Below are 21,045 nucleotides of genomic sequence, written 5' to 3'. Positions count from 1 at the left end.
GGTTTACCACAGTTGTATTTATCACGAATGATTTGTGCCCAAATACTATCAGGTTTAGTAATGAGACCCCAACACAACTTCATTATAAAAGTGATATTTTGATTCTTGAGTTTTTTAAAACCAAGACCCCTCTCTTTTTTTCCACAAGTAACACAATCCAAAGATAGAAGGTGGGGCTTTCTGTTCCCATCAGTAGAGTCCCAAAAAAACTTTCTAGAAATTTTATCTAATTCAGCCAAGACATTGTTAGGTAAGAGCATGGTCTGCATGGTATAGCTGGGAATAGCTACAAGTACAGATTTTATGAGAACAGATTTCCTAGCTATATTGAGGTAGCGATTCTTCCAGTTACCTAAATGCGAATAAGTTTTATTAATAAGGGGCGCAAAGGTAAGCTTAGTAATCCTCTCGTGGATAATAGGAATACCCAGATATTTTCCAAGGTTGCCAGTTAAAGGGATTCCCAATTCATTACTAATTTGTAAAGCTCTATTAATATTGACATTTTTGGAGCAAAAGAGTTTAGATTTTCCAGTGTTGATCTTCTGACCGGAAGCATTACAAAAGTCTGAAAGACATTGCTGAATAATAAGAGCTTGCGAGAAAGATGTTTTTGTAAAAAGCAAAAGATCATCAGTAAAAAATAGGTGAGAAATAAGAGGCTTGTTAGGTGTTAGCCTAATTGGTTTCCAATTATTTTTATCAATACTACTAAGTATGCAATGACTAAGGCGTTCAATACAAAGAACAAAGAGATAGGGAGAAAGAGGATCCCCCTAATGGATACCACGAGAAGGAGTGAATTCATGAGATGGTTTACCATTCCAAAGGACCCTCAAGCGAGATGTAGAGATAGCATTATGAATAAGTTTCCTGTAGTGATTTATTCATCCCAATGGATTTGAGAGTATCATCTATGAAGCTCTAAGATAGTCTATTAAAAGCTTTTTTGAGATCAACTTTAATCACCATAAAGCCTTTCTTCTCAGTTTTATTCCGCATAGAGTGGATAATCTCTTGGGCGATGATAATATTATCACTACTTTATTGTCCTTAAATGAAGTTACTTTGAGTGTTAACAATTAGATGATTCATACATTCACGTAGACGGCTAGAGAGAATTTTGGTGATAATCTTGTAGCTAACATTGTAGAGAGAAATGGGACAAAATTTTTTCATATTAATGGGATAGTCAATCTTAGAAATCAGAGTAATATAAGTGTCATTAATATCCCTGATAGAATCTGGTTGTCTAAAAACTCCTTTAACAAGGTTTATTATGCTAACTTTAAGATCATCCCAATAAGAGTGAATAAAGCCGGCATTGATACCATTAAGCCCAGGAGCTTTAAAGGGGGTCATAGCAAAGGCGGCATTTTTAATTTTATCATCAATCACTTCTCTGTGCAGGATAAGGAGTTGGGAATCAAAGAGTAGGGGAAAGCTGTTGTTAGTGATGAGCTTGGGTCTATCCTTATATTCCTCCTTGAAGAGGTCTTCATAGAAGGAGGCAACCATGATTTTAAGGGAATTTTGGTCCTCGACCTAATTATCATCATTTGCTTTAAGAGATAAAATTTGGTTTCTTTTCCTTCTGATAATGGATGTGGTGTGGAAGAATTTAGTGTTTTGATCTCCCCAGTTGAGCCACTTGCACCTAGACTTTTGGAACCATATCAACTCCTCTTGCAAGAGAACTTTGTTATATTATTCCCAGAGAGATTTTTCCAGTTTCCTTAGGAAATAATCATCTTTATGATTCTTGTTTCTGTTAATACCTTCCAATCTTCGTAGGAGTTTTTTTCTTTTTAGTAGAGATACTATCAATTCTCTCTTTATTCCATTTGATACCTGTATTGGCAAAGTTTATGGTACCATTCTTCCAATCATTGTTCAACCAAGCTTCTTTAACCACAGGGTGGAAGGAATTTTCCATCATCCAAGCAGCGTGGCAACGAAAAGGTGTGGAATTAATATTCTTTTTAGGCTCCTCGAGTAATTGAATTCTAATAGGGCGATGGTCAGAACCATAACGAAGCATATGAAAGGAATTGGCTTGGGGAAATTTTAGCCTCCATTTAGTGTTGCAAAAAGCCCAATCAAGTCGTTCCTTAACATTGCCTTATTTCCAAATAAATCTATCGCCAGAGAAGTTAAGTTCAAGAAGATTGGAAGAATTTAAGCATGTCTAAACTGTTTCATGGATCTCTAATTGACACTTCCCCTACCAATTTTATTATCACAAGAGAGGTAGGATTTAAAGTCTCTAATGATGAGCCAAGGATCACAAATATTAGTAGCAAGAGAATTGATAGATTGCCAAAGAAGATCCCGGTGAAGAGGATTAGGATCTCCATAAACACCAGAAAGTAAATAAGATTAATTATCAGCTAAAATATTAACCTTACAGTGTAACAATTGGACATTAGAGTAAATATAATCAATGTTAACAGAATCATTATTCCAAAAAAGCCTGATACTGCCAACATAACCAGTAGCTTCCACACGGATCCAGTCAGAAAAACCCAGCTTCCTAACAATTGAATCAGCTCTAATACCACTAGCTCTAGTCTCAAGTAAAAGAAGAATTTGAGTATTAAAAGATTTAGTAATTTCTTTAATGTGCTTAGGAAAACTTTTAGCACAAGTATCTCTACAATTCCAGTAGATTAAATCCATAAAAAAAGGAATAGAAAAACCTGGAAGAAGCTTAAGCCTCTCGAAGTTCCTGCGAGTCCTTAATTTGATCATCGCTAATATCATCATCTTCATAATTATCATTATAGATTTACTGATCATATTCCTCATCAAGACGATCATCATCCAGTATATCATCCTCTACGCCAGCTTGATCAAAATCATTAAGAGGATTATTCAGTCTCAGTACTTGATTGTGAATTTCCATTAGAGTATCCTCATTAAATTGAGTTTCTAGTACAGCTGTAAGAGAGTAATTTGGATCAGGAGGTTTCCTGTTATCAATTTGAGGGGTAAAAGAGATATGGAGAATTTCTAGAGCTGGATTTTCTCTTCCAAAATTTGAATTGATCCAGATATTAGGATTAAGAGAATAAATTTTTCCTGATGCGGGTTTTCCAACATTATTAGCAGGCTCAATATCTGTGCTATTTTCGGTCCTCATCCTGCTACTTGAGTTTAAATCTCTTTTATTCCCTTTAATAACATTGTGAACCCATTTAGAAGCCCTGTTGTTTGCATTATTGGGCTAAATTCCTTTTGCTTTGTTTTTGTCTAAATTAACCTCACTCGGCCCATCCCATTTAAAGGTCAACCCAAAACTGCTGGACACACACGTGACTTCATTATTCCTTGACTTAACCCTAGCTTTTTCATCCAGTTGCTCAATATCCTTCGGTCGAGCATGTTTAGCCCCTGCAATGTCCTTTCTTCGCCACTCTTTTCTGACAATTTTAGTAGGAGCAGCTGTAGGTGGAACGTTGGGCATGGATTTTCTTTGCCTTGCACCGTCAGGATCACGATCTAGAGTTGTAAGGACGTCAAATCTCAACCTGAAGAGAAGCCCAGATCTCGGTTGTGACGTTGAGGCCAAGGGTCCACTGGGTATCTCGAAAATTGAGAATTTTTTGGATGCTTGTACTTCATCCATTTTCCGTACTCCTCTTCTGGTAAGTTAAGGTTTTTTTCTGGCTAATCCGGTGCTTTTCTTCCTTCATTATTTCTAGTTGCTCTATTATTTTACTGTTGGGAACTATTTTCCTATTCATGCTCATGCTTCCCTTGTCCTGCGTCCTTCTCTTGATTAGTGTTCTTAGAATTCTGAGGCAGCTATTTCTATTGTGCCCATAACAACCACAGCTGAAGCAAATCGAGTATAAGATTTCATATTCAACATTATAGAGTTCATCTCGAATTAGGAGTCTGGGCACCAATTTTTTTTTAAGATCTATTTCAACACTTAAGTACATAAATTTTCCTCTTTCAATTTTCCCTTGTTCATCCTTGGTAATCGATTCTGATAGTGAGTTTGAGTCCACCTTCAGCGTCTTCCCAATGCAATTTCCTAATCTCTATAGGATTTCTTTATTGTAACATTGTATCGGAATGTTTGTGAGCCTAACCCATAAAGAAATTTTCCCTAGAATGTTATCATTCAGGTTGAAATCAAGTGACCACCATTGCATTAATATGTAGTGATCGAACATTGTCCAGAGGCCTTCATTGAGAATTCTATCATATGCTAGATGATCCCTTATTCTAACAATGTAATAACAATTGACTAGGTCTATTCTTAAAATCTTTTAGCTGTCATATTCCAGCGAACCTGGGTTTGAGGGACTTAGGATCGAGGTGTAGACCCAGTATGTTGATGACTATGGCATCCGTCCATGGAAGGCATATATTTTTCCATTCTTCCTTAGAAATATGAATGGTCGGATATTGCTTCATAAGTCTTTTAGTTTTATCTGAAGGTGACCAGTCATGATCTAATTCTTTAGCAAGATCCTCATTCTTGTGGCTTGCATTTCCCTCAATGTTGTTTCCATAACACCCATTGTAGCCAATTAAGGATTCTTTGTATGATAAGGGAGCTCTATTACTCTGGAATGATGCAGGCTTGTTGTTGCTTGGATTAGTAGCATTTTCATAGGTGTGCCGTGTATCCATTGGATGATTAAGAGTATTCTCATTTGCAGTAGGTCTGATAACATTTGAATGTTGTAGCGTTTCTGAGCTTTTTTCATGCATCACCTCATCTGGCTTTACAATATTTCTCAATAAGAAGTCTATCTCCTCCTTGGATGCAGGGGGATTCATCATTTCCTTATGAGATATGGATGCTGTGAAGGTGAAGTTGGGATCGAATGGCTTTTCAGAGATCATACGAGAGCTCAAGAAGAAGAAAACAAGTTAAGAAATCAAGAAAGAAGTTGAACCTTCTCTCCAGGAACTAGAGAGAAGGTGGATAACAAGATAAAAGTTGATAATAGGAAGCTTCCTTCTACTAGTGCAACAATAGAACGTGCCTTTCTATCCAAAACAAAATACTATAACCTAAAGGCATTTATTTTAATTAATCAAAAAAATTATTGAATAGAATAAAAGAAACAAAATTTATGTTGTACGGCTCCCTTGACACAGAATATTTCTCATTTTAAAAAATATTTTAGATTTACATTAGGACTGCCCTTAAATTTTTACATGCAAAATAAGTAAATTTCATGAGGAAAAAATATAGTATAATTCATAAATTATAAGTATCATTATTAGCTAAATTTTGAACATTTTATATTAATATTATTATACTACCTCCATATTAAATTATAAGATAACTTTAAAAATATTCCGTCATCTTAAAATATAAGATTTTGAAAAATAAGTTTCATTAATAATATTTTTTTAATACTATCCTTCAATTAGAGAGAGAATTAAAATGATACTGCAATGCACTTCTTTCATCATCACATATAAGGTGTTTTTAGCTTGCATGCCAATAAAAGTTTATTATTTAATTGAAAGCACATAAAGTCATGATAATTTTTTTAATTTTATCTCTAATAATGTCATAATTAATATTATGATGGTAGGTAAAGCATGCAATTGATATCTCATCCTTTTTTTAAGATAGAAATAAAATTGTCTAATTACTCATGATAGGTTTCCAAAAAATATTATATATATAGGGATAAAGAGAGAAATAACTGTGTAGGGGTATCTATAAAAGTTCATAGTTTTATTTTAAAAAATAAATTTGTAAAGTGTTATTTTTACTGATATACTCTCTTGTCCCTATATATAAAATATTTTTAACTAAATCATACAAATCAATAAAAGTTTGTTATCTAACTAAAAATACAATAATATTTTAATTTTGCCCTTAATTATTGTAAATAAAAAATGAATATATATTTTTAAAATAAATTAATGAAACTAGTTATCTTTTTATCTTTCCAATTTAATAAGGGTATAATAATTTATTTATTAAAAAATATGCTAACAACCTCTTATATTTAAGGACAAAAAAAATTTTAAAAGATCTTTTATATATATATATATATATATGAAGGGGGAGAATGTATAATTTTATCTTAAATTATTTTATATTCCCTTTGATCTTATTCAAAGGGCTGATGAAGAATTTTTTTTTTTTTTTTTACCTATAAGACACTTTATTAAAAAGATAAAGGGACACCTTTTTTTCCTCAATATCATTGTTTCTCATAAATGGTTACCACGCAGGCACGCACTTGCATACTTGGGGTGGGCATGTACATGCTCCTATAAATAGTAAGAGTGTCTACAGCGAAAGGCATAGCAATCAGTGGTGAGATTAGTGCTGATAAACTGAAAATGCCAATATACCTAATTAGACGGACAGTACCATGAAGAGAGTCACCTGTCAAAATGAAGTCATTGGCGCTGTCACAGCTGTAATTCTGACATCAGCAAGCCTCTCTGACGCCCATCGACACATTAATTGATTAGCTACTCCTTAATCTAATAATAATTTTAATCAAATATTTCCCAAATTCTATTCATAAATCATTTAATATATTTTATTAGAACTAGAAAATATTTTAAAACTTATGAACTTTCTCTATAATTTTAATAACTTTTCAACAATACCCATATTAAATATATATATATATATTAATAATATATTTTTCTCCCAGTATTTAATAGAGGACAAGTAAAAAAATTTATAATAAAAATTTAATAAGATAACTTATAAATATGATAAAAGAAATTCTCTTTACCTTATAAATAAGATCATAATGAGTAGTTAGTTATTTTTCAATTAACATCATTTTTTTATATTTATTCATATTTAATAGAGTGTTTCATTTTAAAATAAATAAAAAGTAACTAATTTATTAGGAGTATTTTTTTAAAAAATATATTAATTACATATCAAAATACTAAAAATATCTTATATTTTTAGAACACATAACTCCTAAAACAATACTTTACATTTTTAGATAGAGGGTTAACTTCATAGTTTAGAGTATATACAAAACTTACCATTTATGGTAGTTTATAATTACAAATTTGGAGTGAACCCGTGTTAGTATTGAAAATTGCATAGTACTCTCTCTATCTCAAATTATAAGATATTTTTAAATAAAATTTTACATATCAATAAGTTTCATTAAATACACTTAACAATTTTATTTTTTAAGATAAAAATATAAACTTTTAAAAATATATTGAAAAGAAAAGATATGAAAATTAATTATAGAGAGAGAAAGGGTGGTATTGAAATTGATGCATTTAATAGAACCTTAATATACTTAAAGTGTTTTATATTTTGAAATGAAAAAACTCCTTCAAAAGTACTCCATAATTTAGGACGGAGGAGTATTATAATATACTATCTCCATTAAAAAATATAAGGCATTTTTAACTGAATATTACCTTTAATAATGTCGTTATTTATTTTCAAACTAATCCTATCTTTTTATATTTATTCCTATTAAATATCCCACAATAAATATAAAGTCATTATCAATAGAGGCTCTTTTAAAAAAAAGGACAATAATTATACCTCAAAAGATTAAAAATATCTTGTATTTTTAAATATCCAACTCCTAAAAAATGCCTTATATTTTTAAATGGAGGAAGTAATTTTTATGTTTCATATTAAATTTATATTGGTATTGATAATTTGTTGTCTATTTTTATATCCAAATAATTGATTATTTATTAAAAGTTAAATAATATTTTAGAAATTTGTAAATGACAATTAAATATTGAAAAATGTGATTTTCCTTCCGTTTAACGTTATGAAGCTTTTTAATTCGAACTACCCTCCTAATGAGATTAGTTAAGTTGTTTTCAAAACTATACATTCTTTATATATTTACTTTAATTTAATTTAATATCTTAGTTAGAAAACTTTATCAATTACACATATCCATCAAGGGTATTTTTAAAAACATCTCATCAATTACACTTTGAAAGACCCAAAATGTTTATATTTTTCATCCCATCTCAAAAAATACTTTATATTTTTGAATAAATGAAGTAATTATTATTTAGTTTTTTAAAATTTATTTGACATTTTGATTTGTTATAAAATAATATATTTACTCTCCTTGACTATCATAGGAAATGACTATTTTAATTGGGTTATTGACTAAAATGGAATAGAAAATAATTACTTTCTTTATACAAATTTATGATTTATATATGAACAATTAGAAAATAACTATATCCTTTTTAAAAATAACTATTTTAATTGTACTTGATTTTTAACATGTCATACCTAAAATTTAAAATTTTAAATACCGAAAGAGCATCCGAGACAAGTAGCTAGGTTAGTTTAACATGTCAACCATGAATGGATGAAAGATATAAAATCATGTTTGTTGAGTCATATATTTATTTACCTCTCTTTTGTAATGGTGCTAGTAGAATATTGTTACCAAGTTCAAAGTTTTGATGAATAGTTATAAAATAAACAAAAGCACAAATAAATCAATCTTTCATGCATATTCACACTCCTTAGTTTTTATTCCCTGCATCAAATTTTTTCCCCCCTAATGCTCTCTCATGTGCCGCTTTCTAGAGAGGTGCATTCGAAGAATATTTGATGCTTTGGAACTTGAAACTTGAAAGTCCTGCAATTGGGGCGCGCAAACTCATGACTTATGTATGCAGCACTCCCCCCATTTTAAATAATTACTAAGATGCTTCTAAATAAAATCATACATGCTAATGAAGTTCATCAAATAAATTTTACAATCTTATTATTTTAAAATAAAAATATAAAATTTTAAAAATAATCTTTATTTAATACTTCATTTATAAGAGAATATTAAAGAGAGATAGTATGGGGAAAGGGTAATATTAAAAATGTGTCATTAATGAAGTCTTATTTTTGTCAAAATTATAAGACACTCATAAGATACTTAGTATATTTTGAAATCTTTTTTCTATTTTACCCCTATATTTATTAACATAGTTTGTTGTGTGATGTAATTAGTATTTATTACATTTTTCTCATTATTCATGATAGCTAAAATTTTATTAGTTTGCAAAAAAAGTCGTGCTTTTTATATTATAGTATTTTATTAAAAAATGTTATCTCTCTTATTTCATTTATTATTGACAGTTGAAGAAAAGGGTAAAAAAAAAAACTTATGATATTTATAATTGAAAATAAGGATATAATTGAATTTGATTGGTATTCAAATTATAGTTAAAAATATCTTATATTTTGGATAGAATGAGTATCTTATAATTTAAAATGAATGGAGTATTTTTTTTATTTTTACTACTTTGACTAAACTAATACTCCATTTGGTTCAAAATATAAACACTTCTTATTAACTAATATTGGTTCAAAATATAAGTAACCTATTATACATAAAAAAAATTATCCATTACATTTATTAACCTAAATCTTTATGTTAATGCATCTTGTACTCGTTGTAAGATGCATTGATAATTGAAACTAGGAGTAAAAAAGAAAATAACATATATTTTTATGGGAACAAGGACTTTATCAGCATGTAAATTCTTTTTCTAAAAATTGCTTATATTTTGGATCAAGGGAGTAGCTCATAACTGTGGTACAAAATAAGTTTATCAAGTTAAAATCAACTCGGGTTCGTGAAATCAAATGTTGTCATGATTTTATTCATAAATTATTTTCAACATATTTCTTTAGAACTAAAAAAAATTTAAAAATCGCTAGCTTAATCTAAAAATTCAATAAGTTCTAAATTTTTTGCATATTAAATATATATATACATATATATATATATATATATATATTTTCAACAATATACTACTCCAGTCTCTATTATAAGATGCATTTTAAAGAATTTTTTAATTTTTAATATAAGGCAATTAATGAAATATTAATTACAGTATTATAATATTATCTTATTTAAACTCATTAACTATGAGAGAGAATATAATATAAATTTTAAAATTTTACATTTAAATCGGGGTAAGATTGGATTATCCTATTTTAGACAAAATTAAAGTCTTAACAACCTCTTATTAGTTCTAGCAAGATAATTAGGAGTGTCTTGTAATATAGATCAAAGGAGTATTTTTTCTCATGTCTTGCCAAGATGTGACGAGGGATAACATGAGAAATTTGTGACAAAAATGTAACAACATGACTTACCAATGAGACAACAAAATCTTTTTTTTTTTTTGCCTTGTAAATAAGACATGAAGGCTGTAATGTTACATACACGTGTGTGTAATGATGCACATGTATGAATGAAAATATTTCATGACTTAATCCAATTCAACTTATTTATCTAAACTTGACTATTTTTTCTGGGGCACAAACAAAACTATGAAAGATTTCACTTCAAGCAATTCTCTAGTTCTAAATTTATCCACTTTGATCAGTTTAGTGAATCAATGAGTAATCCAATTTTATTAATGCGCACCCCTGCGTACAGAACAAAAAGAAAAAGCAAGTTTGATGCTCTTAGCGGAGAATGTTACTTGGTTTTGTCATTTATATGATTGCTTGTTATTTCCGAACAATGAGATTTAATTTGAAAAACATAATGCATTATTTATTAGTTAATAATCAATGATAAAAGAAGATTAAAGTTTATTTTTATTTGTAAGTTTTTTAAGAAGTGTTGATTACTTTGTATTGATAAGTGTAACAATTTTTTCCTAAACTATTTTTCTAATGAGCAAAAAAATCCATTTTATTCAACCATTAACTTTTTCATTTTCTAGTGATGACAATTAGAATCCTATATATGTTCTTTGATACTAATTTGCCATTGAATTATTTTTTTTTAGGAATGTTAGGTGTACTAAAATATTTTTTTCAAGAATTATTGGTACTTTAAAGTCTTTCTATTAACGCTCTTAATAAAAAAATTTATGAATAAATTAGCATCAGAGGACATGATCACAATCCCATATGTCACTGTGCGTGGGCCCCATCATATATTATGTTAGTAGAAAAATGATAAAATTAACGAGTGACTAACGTAAGAAGTATTTTGTTCCTTGAAAAAATAGTTTAGGAAAAAAATTCTCTCATTTATTAATACAAGGTGCCTAACACATATTGAAAAAAGTTTAGAGGAAAAATAAACCTTAATTCATAGAAGAATTATTGGTCCATTATAAATTTTAAAGGATGAGAAACATATTATTGAATTTTTAACTTATATATATATATATATATCAATCAAACATTTTAAGATTAAAACTTTAATCTAAGTATGGAGTATCTGTTTTTTTTTTGCCAACAAAATATATATATTTTTAAGCCTATTATATATATATTCCCTCTATTCCTATTTATAAGTTATTTCTAACATGTTTTACTGAAATTAAAAAATTTTAAACTTCATTAATTTTATCTTAAAACTTAACACGTTTTCATCTTTATTCCTACCCATAATAAATATTTTTAAATTTTATTATTAATTTTTTTATTCAAAGCATTTAATAATAATAAAAATATAAAGAGAATAATTAAAAATTAACAAATGCCACTAAATTTTTCTTTCTATTTTATAAAAAGGACATGAGGGGTATATATTTTACATTAGGTGTAGTTTTCATTTCTTGCAATTAAATATATAATAAGGCGACTTAAATTTATTTATTTTTACATTACTACTTAATTTTTGTTTGTTTGCGGGCACTGAAGATATTCTCTGCCCACAACTAGAGACTGGACGTAGTAGTCCTTTTAACGGTACTGAAAAATAGAGTAATCGAAGTTTTGGGGTTTTTTAAAATTATTTTTATTTTATTATTTTAAGAATTGATGTTCTGTGCAATATATTTTAAAAATAAAAAAAATAATAAAAATAGATATTTTTTTTTATTCTCTCTCATTTTTCAGAACAATAATCACAAAATATTTAAAAATTATTTTCATTTCTCTGTTTTTTAAATAATATTTTATTTTTTTATTTTTCAAAATATATTGTTAAATAAATTTTTTTATTTTTTATTTTAAAAAATAAAAAATTATTTTCAGTATAAGTTTTCAAACAGGCTTTATTTCTTCCAACCAGAAGTAATAAGCTTAAATAAGTAATAGCAATAATTAATAACTAATAATTAATATTAATATTAATATTGATAATTAAGAAATAAAGCGAAGGGTTTTGTGCCAGAACCACGTAGGTAGGAGTAGGTCGCGTGTCAACTAGTATGTGACACTAGTTCAGAACACCAAGAGACAGTGAGTTTGCGCTTTGCAGAATGGACCTTTACCGTAATTTTCGCAAAGTGGAAAGGGTACTTTGGTAATAAAATGTAACATCAAGTCATCAACCATCGAACCGGACAACCACAAAAATTAAAAAAATGGATAAAAATGGCTCTCTAACGTGCCTGACTCGCTGCATAAATGCTTCGGCCAACGTGTCCATCTTTCTTTCTTTCTCTCTTGCCTTCTTACGAAGCAATAAGTGCACTCACTTATCACTTGTCGTGTATAAGTACGTTAACCTGTCACTCATCTCGAAAAAAGCGAGAACGAGTCATTTCTCTCTTTCTTTTTCTGGCTTCTTCTTCTTCTTTTATCTTTTTCTTTTTCTCGGCAGCTTTTTCTTCTTCCTCTTCTACTGTTTTCGTTGAACCACAAGCAATGGAACGGCAAACCCTAGAAGCCACCTTGCCTCTCCACACTGCGCGCTTTGAACCTTAGTTTCCCACTGCACTTCGCCTACAGAAGCTCGGGCGGCGCAACAGCCGTCTTTCGGCGCTGGATTCGTAAAAGAATACATTAAACTTCAAGTTCTTCAACCTCTAACCATCGGTTTTTTCATTTGCCTTCAATTGAAACCCTAACTCGTAAATCCTTGCATCCTCGTTCTAATCTGTCAATTCTCTCGAGTATCTTTTGATTCAGTTGCGTTCGGCAGCAAAAATGTCGTCTCTGAGCCGGGAATTGGTGTTTCTGATTCTTCAATTTCTCGAGGAGGAGAAATTCAAGGAGACTGTGCATAAGTAAAGCCCCTTCCCCTGTTATTCTACTTATTGTGTTGGTTTTCTTTTTTCTTTTTTTACCTTTTTAATATGTCTTTTGCCTGTGGTGAATTGGAAATGTATGTACTGGAGTTTAGGCTGGAGCAGGAATCAGGCTTCTTCTTCAATATGAAATATTTTGAGGAGAAAGCCCTGGCTGGAGAATGGGACGAGGTTGAGAAATACCTTTCTGGGTTTACCAAAGTGGATGACAATCGATACTCCATGAAAATATTCTTTGAGATTAGGAAGCAGAAGTATCTCGAGGCTCTCGACAAGTATTTTTTTTTTTTTGACTCTCTATCTGCGTTTCAATTGTAGTATTTTGAATTTCTCTCTTTATGCTGATTAACTATTGCTGATGCTTATCAGTACATACTCAGCCCCTTGGCTTTTCCCTTATTCTCTTCCTTAAATTTTTATCATTTGTGTTCAGGCATGACAAAGCGAGGGCTGTTGAGATTTTGGTGAAAGATCTAAAAGTTTTTTCAACATTTAACGAAGACTTGTACAAAGAAATTACTCAACTTTTAACCCTTGATAACTTCAGGTAATTTAATTCTGTTTTTATTAATAATAATTTTGGTTGCTATGAGTGCAGTAAGGTACTATTATAAAATGATCATAAGAGTCATTGAGATTGTTGCCTTGAAATCTGGCCTTCAATTTACTGCAGGGAAAATGAACAGTTGTCAAAGTACGGTGATACCAAATCAGCAAGAAGCATAATGCTATTAGAACTTAAAAAATTGATAGAAGCAAATCCCCTCTTCCGAGATAAGCTTATATTTCCCACCTTGAAGGCATCGAGGTTGCGAACTCTGATTAATCAAAGGTAAGAAATGTATATTTATCATTAACTTGTTATGGGTTTTATACATTTGATTATTCTTTTTCACATACTGGTTTAACTTACATGCTAAAGCAGAATAAATTTCCATCCTTTGATGATTTCTCTAAATATTTATAAGTTAATTAATCATGTTTTTTCATTGTTAAGTTTCATACTTTCATTGATGTTTGCTATTCAGTTTGAATTGGCAGCACCAGCTGTGCAAAAACCCAAGACCAAATCCAGACATAAAAACTCTATTCACTGATCACACTTGTTCACCCCCAAATGGAGCACGAGCACCTACTCCTGTCACTTTTCCTGTTGCAGCTGTTGCAAAGCCTTCTACTTATGCTCCACTTGGAGCACATGGTGGAGTATGATCTTGGCGTATCTGGTGTTTGAAAATTCATTGCTAACATCATTTTTTATCATGATTTTTAATTCAGATCTGTTACTTATGTGCAGCCATTTCCTCCAGCCCCACCAACTGCCAATGCTAATGCTTTAGCAGGATGGATGGTGAATGCTAATCCTTCCTCATCTGTTCAATCATCTGTGGTTGCTGCTTCATCATTGCCTGTTCCCCCAAATCAAGGTATTTTTTCAGTCTTAGTGATGCAATCTGGTTCTCTTGCTGGGGAAAAACATCTGGAGTAGAGATCATCAGAAGCCTGGTTGCAATAGTCCTTATTTTTGCTTGTTTTAAAGGGTTCCAATCCCTAAAGTCAATGAAATATTAAAAATTGAGGTTTGATACCTTGCCCTTGATTAAGTTTAATTCAGTACAAGGACTGCCTTTTTGAAGTAGATGACATTTCAATAAACTATATAGCCAAGATTGTGAAAGGGAATTCATGAATCTATTATATATCTATGTCCTTTTATAAACTGTTTTTACATTCTCTGAGGCATTTTAGGGTCAGTGGATTTATTTTTGGGGTGGGATTTTTAACAAGGGGAGAATTTTGTGCTCAAGAAATGGGCAATGGGATCCTTGACACAGATAATTATTGTGAAAGAAGGTCTATGATTAACTTTCTTCTATAGTTTTCTTGACAGATTGATTTTTTTGTCTTAGCAAGTGCAAGGAGTACTTTGTTCAATGTTCATAGAAATCTTTTCCTTAAGAGAGCTTATTCTTCTTTATGCTGGGACTTTTGTGAATATAATCCTTCGCTCAACATCTGCTGCCCTCATTATATAGTGATTGAAAAGCTGAAGAACTAGTGAAGTTTTAAGTATTCTCAATTTTCAATATACAGTTTGAATAGATTCTTTTGAATATTATATGTATCCTTTAGCGTGCTCACATTTCATTTAATTTCTTGCAGTCTCTGTCTTGAAGCATTCAAGAACACCTTCTAATGCTCTTGGAATGATGGACTATCAAAACAATGATCACGAGCAAATGATGAAACGGTTGCGTTCAGCACAATCTGTTGATGAGGTATTCACACCATAGACTTGGCTGTGATGCATGCTTTCTTTTCTATGTTGCTAACTGCTTTTCCAATACTGCAGGTTACATATCCTGTGCCACCTCAACAAGCCTCTTGGTCGATTGATGACTTACCTAGGACTGTTTACTGTACACTACCTCAGGGATTAACGGTGACTACCATGGATTTTCATCCTTCCCTCCATTCGCTACTTGCTGGTATGTGGAGAAGATATGAAGGCTGAGTGCATCCAGTCAATATGATTTAGATGGCTAAAACACTGACTAGGGAATATTGTTTTGAAACAGTTGGCTGTGGCAATGGTGAAATTTCACTGTGGGAAGCAGGGCAACGAGAGAGACTGATAACAAAGCCATTCAAGATATGGGATATGGCTGCTTGCTCTGTCTTATTTCAGGTTTACATTACATTATGTAACTGCAATGTTTCTCAAATGAAAAAGTAAAGACATAGATCACTCATGTTTACCAATATTTAAGCTTTGCCCGGGAAGGAGGGAAAGGGAGAGAGGGGAGAAAGTGATTTACTTTGAGACTGCAGTACTGGGGATAAACCACCATATTTGGAGCCTTCTTTGGGTTAACTTTATTAGTGGAATGGATGAAGTTTTCCATGTTCCTTGTTAGCTTAGCGTAATTAAAAAAATAGAGACAGAAAACTTGTATCTATGGAAATTCTAGGATGCTCAAACTAGAGGGTATCTAAATATTACTGGTTAGTGTCTGCTGACAATTAGACATTTTAAATAAAGTTCATATATCCCTTTTCCTCCAGCATTAGTTCTTCCCTCATATTAGTGGACATGGTGAAATTTTCAGATCACCAAAGAGTGTAGCTTGCCTCTCATTCTACCTCTCCCTTTCCCAGTTCCTGTAGTAAATTTAATTATATATCATAAATGATATAATTTAATTATATATCATAAATGATATAATTTTTTTTCTCCAATAAATGCTGCAATCTAGTGATTGAGACTCTTTTCAGGCTGCAATTGTGAAGGACTCAGCCATATCTGTTAGCCGTGTGTCATGGAGTCCAGATGGCAATTTTCTTGGTATGTGAAGTTTTTGAATGGGATTCAGATTCCTTTCTTTTCTTTTCCTTTTTTAATTAATCAATCAATTTTTCTTTTCAGGGATTGCTTTCACAAAACATTTGGTTCATTTATATGCCTATCAAGGACCTAATGATCTAAAGCAGCATTTGGAGGCATGTTTTGGTTGTTTTCTTGCATGAATTTCATACTTATTTATGGTTGCTCACTGATGTCTCTGCTTCTTCACAGATTGATGCTCATATTGGTAGTGTGCATGATTTGGCATTTTCTTACCCCAACAAACAACTATGCATGGTAACTTGTGGAGATGATAAGTTGATAAAGGTGAGAAAAATTGCCTTCTACTTTGCGTTTAGTTCTCTGTTTAGATGCATCCTGAGATATAAACTTTGAGTTACAGGTGTGGGATTTGAGTGGCCGGAAGCTCTTTAACCTTGAAGGTCATGAAGCACCAGTTTATTCTGTTTGTCCTCACCAGAAGGAAAACATCCAGGTAAAAATGTTATCCTTCTCTCCCATTTAGGCTTTGATTGTATCATATCCATGTGTTGCTTTGTTGTGTCTAGTTTGGAAAGAAATAGGCACACCTGTATTGTGCAAATAATGACATTGCTTTGTTATGAAGCCTGTTGTGGACTCTGATGACTGATTGGTGGTTTGAAAACATTTGTTATTTCATGTTTCTGCAGTTTATATTTTCAACTGCTGTTGATGGAAAAATCAAGGCCTGGTTGTATGACAACATGGGCTCCAGGGTCGATTATGATGCCCCTGGGCAGTGGTGCACCACAATGCTTTATAGTGCTGATGGAAATAGGTAATATAATGAAGAATAATGTTGGATATGTGACCCTTTAATTTAATGCTTTGGCCCCCTTTTGGTTCCCATTGGAGTGTTAATTTGAGTTGAAGTTTCTTCCTCATATTTCAGATTGTTTTCTTGTGGGACAAGTAAAGATGGAGATTCCTTCCTAGTTGAGTGGAATGAAAGTGAAGGAGCAATAAAGAGAGCATATTCTGGATTTAGGAAGAAATCTGCTGGCATTGTGCAATTTGACACAACAAAAAACCGCTTTTTGGCTGCTGGTGAAGATAACCAGATAAAGTTTTGGGATATGGATAATCTCAACGTTCTTACCAGTACAGATGCTGAGGGTGGTCTTCCTGTGAGTATTGCCTTGTCTTGTCTACATTTTTTGATTCATTCCTAAATTGTTTTCTTACATGGCTGGTGCCTTCCCCCAGAGTCTTCCTCGGTTGAGGTTCAATAGAGAAGGAAATCTGCTTGCTGTTACTACGGCAGATGGTGGTCTGAAAGTCCTTGCAAATGCTGAAGGCCTCAAGTACTTAAGAGCCATTGAAGCTCGGTCTTATGAAGCATCTAAACCACTGTTGGAGACTAAGGTTTTTATTTTCTTTGAGCCTCTGCGTTCACTCTCTGTGATCAAATTTTTTTTCCCTGGTTTTTTAGTGTCCAGAACTTGATTAGTTCTATTTTGCTGGAATAGGTATCTGGTTCTTCTCTGGTCGCAAATATCAACCCACTCATCAATAAAGTAGAACGTGTGGACAGAAGTTCACCTGCTGGGCCTGCACCAATGCTTGTATGATAAACAAAATACAAAATTGATATCGACACTCAGCAGTTCTCAATTTACATTGACTGAAAATTGAGATGAAAACTATCTTTTATGTAGAAAATTAAGTCAATGCAATTTGTTGTAGAACTCTTCTAGTCTAATGTTGATTATGTGTAGATCAAACTCATTTTGTTCTTTACTTCAGAATGGAGGAGATTCTTCAGCTAGAAGCATAGAGAAGCAAAGAAGTCTGGATGATGTGTCTGATAAGTCCAAGCCTTGGGAACTAACTGAGATTGTTGATCCTTCTCAGTGTCGAACAGTTACCATGCCAGACAGTTCCGATCCCTCCAACAAAGTATTCCCTGGGACCTATCCTTGATTGTATTGGATGTTTTAAGTAGTTACTGTCTATTTTTTGTCAAGAATTTTATGATTCCTGAACCCCACTCAATTTTTCCAAGGTTGCTCGTCTTCTTTACACAAATTCTGGTGTTGGCCTTCTGGCTCTTGGTTCTAAAGGGATTCAGAAACTGTGGAAATGGAGTCGTAGTGAACAGAATCCTAGTGGAAAGGTGTTGTATTCTGAAAAATCTAGATAATTAAAATGCCTTTCTTTTGCTTTATGTGTTAATAGCATTTGTCTGCAGGCATATCCATTCATCTGTTGCATGTGCACCTATATTTTTGTTATAGTTGCCGGATATTTTACTTTTAAAATTTCCTTAGTCTGTTTTGGTTGTTCTTAAAGGCCACAGCAAGTGTTACTCCCCAGCATTGGCAACCAAACAGTGGTCTTCTGATGATCAATGATGTTCCAGACAATTCTGAAGAAGCAGTTCCCTGCATAGCACTTTCAAAGAATGATTCTTATGTTATGTCTGCATGTGGAGGAAAAATTTCTCTGTTCAACATGATGACTTTTAAGGTAATTTGACAGTTTTTATTATTTCGATGCCTGCAATACTGTGGTGTTGCAGGCTGTATCTCAGCTTGACAATATTGTTAATTTGCAGGTAATGACAACTTTCATGCCACCTCCTCCTGCCTCAACTTTCCTTGTATTTCATCCCCAAGATAATAACATCCTTGCAATCGGAATGGAAGATTCAACTATTCATATATACAATGTCAGGGTTGATGAGGTAATTAGTTTAAGCAGTTCTGATTTTCATTTCTTTGTTAACAGTTAGTGATGTAACTTGCTTTGTTTGTAGGTCAAGTCTAAATTGAAGGGTCACCAGAAACGTATTACTGGTTTAGCTTTCTCAACTAACCTCAATATCTTGGTTTCATCTGGTGCTGATGCTCAGGTATGTTTGACCATATTTTTCATCATCATTTCACTCTACTACTAGCCTATGTCTTGATGGGTTTTCTTTTTCTTTTTCTTTTTGGGTAGATTTTCTTTTGGAGCATTGACTCATGGGATAAGAAGAAATCTTTATCAATCCCAATGCCTACTGGTAAGGCACCTGCTGGTGATACTCGAGTGCAATTCCACTCTGATCAAGTACACTTGCTGGTATGCCATGAGACACAGTTAGCAATATATGATGCTTCAAAAGTTGAATTAATTCGACAGGTAAATAGCTACTCCCAGTGCTGCGTGTGTGTTTGTGGTTATCATGAATATATTAATAGCTTTTGTTTGCTTGCGTTTCAGTGGGTGCCTCAAGATTCAATGCCTGGTTCCATAGCCTCTGCGACTTATTCCTGTAATAGCCAACTAATTTTTGCTGCTTTCACTGATGGAAATATTGGAGTTTTTGATGCTGATAGCTTGAGACCCAGATGTCGTATAGCTTCTTCTGCTTATTTACCGCAGTCATCGAACAGGTGCATACAAGATTTTTCTGCCTATTGTTCTTAGTGGTATCTTTTCATTGGCCTTGATACTCATGACTACACAAATTTGTACACATGCTTAATATTTTTCTGGGTTGAAAATATGCTTAATATTTGCAAGAGTCATTTGATATATTGTTATCTTGACCCTGACATCTTGTTTGTTAGTCAAGATTTAAAATGCCTCTGTTTAGTACAATGATATCTAAGATGATGGATGGCATCCAAGATATGGGGGGCATCTTATATGAATTAAAAGCCATATTATTACGTTACATCTGTGTTAACTCTTATATGAAACTAGTATTTCCATGGCAACTTGTAATTCATATCAAACATGGGCATTTGTAATAGGACGATATCCAATAAATGTCTTGTAATTGATCAGTTTCATGTTGATGATAAATAGGTGATAAAAGAAGTAACATTCTCTTGTCCCTTACCCTGATTTGTTGTTTTTCTTGACAATTTCTCAACTTTTTGTCCCCTCTGCAGCCAAAATGTGTACCCTCATGTTATTACAGCACATCCGCAAGAGCCAAATCAATTGGCTGTTGGGCTGACAGATGGATTCATTAAGGTTTTGGAGCCCTCAGATTCTGAGGGTAGGTGGGGAGTTAGAGCACCTGTTGATAACGGGACTCTAAATGGTAGGACAGCTGCATCACCGTCGGTCACCAACAATTCCACATCTGAGCAGCTCCAAAGATGATGGTTTGTTTGAATTAATTTTTTATTTATTCTTGTATGATAGTAAAACTGTTAGGTTGACTGTTACTTAATTGTTGTATCAGTGTTCGGCGAGCATAAAGATGGTTAGGTAAAGATAACATATACGTAAAATACATGTAATATTTTCTCCAGCAAACATCACATTTGATTATTGCTTCTAGTATCTCAGTTCAAGTGGCTACTGGCATCACGTACTGTGTTGCTTCGACGTTTCTTATCTGCATTAAATTAGATACATCGTTCATGGCTCTTGAAAAATACTTGTTATATATTGATTTTGGCTTAGTTATCGTTTATTTGAAACCACAATCTTTTCTTCAATCTTGGTGCTGGCGCACAATTTGGGCTGGGGAAGACTTCTGTCACCGTATCACGGTTAGAGTATCCTGAAACCTTGCTTGAAACTAAATCCATTTATCAGTAATTTGTATTTGGAATTTTTACGTCTGCAGTACTTTGGGGAGAGACCAAATCTAATTTGATTTAAGTAGATGTCTTTTCTTTTCACTATTCGAGCAAATCATTTTGCTTGCTGCTCTGTTCTGAAAAGATTGCTTATGAATTATATTATGG

General features: G+C 32.3%; 1 protein-coding gene across 1 annotated transcript; it reads left to right on the top strand.

Moving 5' to 3' along the window:
• Window positions 1–12,465: 12,465 nt before the first annotated feature.
• Window positions 12,466–20,684, top strand: LOC129308645 (topless-related protein 2-like). The gene is made up of 25 exons (XM_054949910.1): window positions 12,466–12,942; window positions 13,059–13,238; window positions 13,397–13,510; window positions 13,637–13,795; window positions 13,992–14,169; window positions 14,261–14,390; window positions 15,127–15,242; window positions 15,317–15,452; window positions 15,543–15,652; window positions 16,240–16,309; window positions 16,391–16,464; window positions 16,541–16,636; window positions 16,713–16,805; window positions 17,002–17,129; window positions 17,244–17,478; window positions 17,558–17,716; window positions 17,821–17,916; window positions 18,098–18,250; window positions 18,357–18,467; window positions 18,644–18,820; window positions 18,909–19,037; window positions 19,110–19,205; window positions 19,295–19,477; window positions 19,559–19,731; window positions 20,236–20,684. The coding sequence occupies exons 1-25, from the start codon at window positions 12,863–12,865 to the stop codon at window positions 20,450–20,452; spliced, it is 3,393 nt and encodes a 1,130-aa protein (XP_054805885.1). The 5' UTR covers window positions 12,466–12,862; the 3' UTR covers window positions 20,453–20,684.
• Window positions 20,685–21,045: the final 361 nt, after the last annotated feature.

Source organism: Prosopis cineraria, unplaced genomic scaffold, assembly GCF_029017545.1.
Source record: "Prosopis cineraria cultivar Desert tree isolate PC_DT_omini unplaced genomic scaffold, ASM2901754v1 PC4, whole genome shotgun sequence".
NCBI classification, from domain to species: Eukaryota; Viridiplantae; Streptophyta; class Magnoliopsida; order Fabales; family Fabaceae; genus Prosopis; species Prosopis cineraria.
This window is presented reverse-complemented; position numbering and strand designations above follow the sequence as displayed.

Coding starts and splice junctions, on each gene's coding strand:
- LOC129308645 (XM_054949910.1), top strand. CDS start 12,863: ATGTCGTCTCTGAGCCGGGAATTGGTGTTTCTGATTCTTCAATTTCTC. Junction 17,479..17,557: donor ATGCTGAGGGTGGTCTTCCT/GTGAGTATTGCC, acceptor GCCTTCCCCCAG/AGTCTTCCTCGGTTGAGGTT. Junction 18,468..18,643: donor AACAGAATCCTAGTGGAAAG/GTGTTGTATTCT, acceptor TTGTTCTTAAAG/GCCACAGCAAGTGTTACTCC.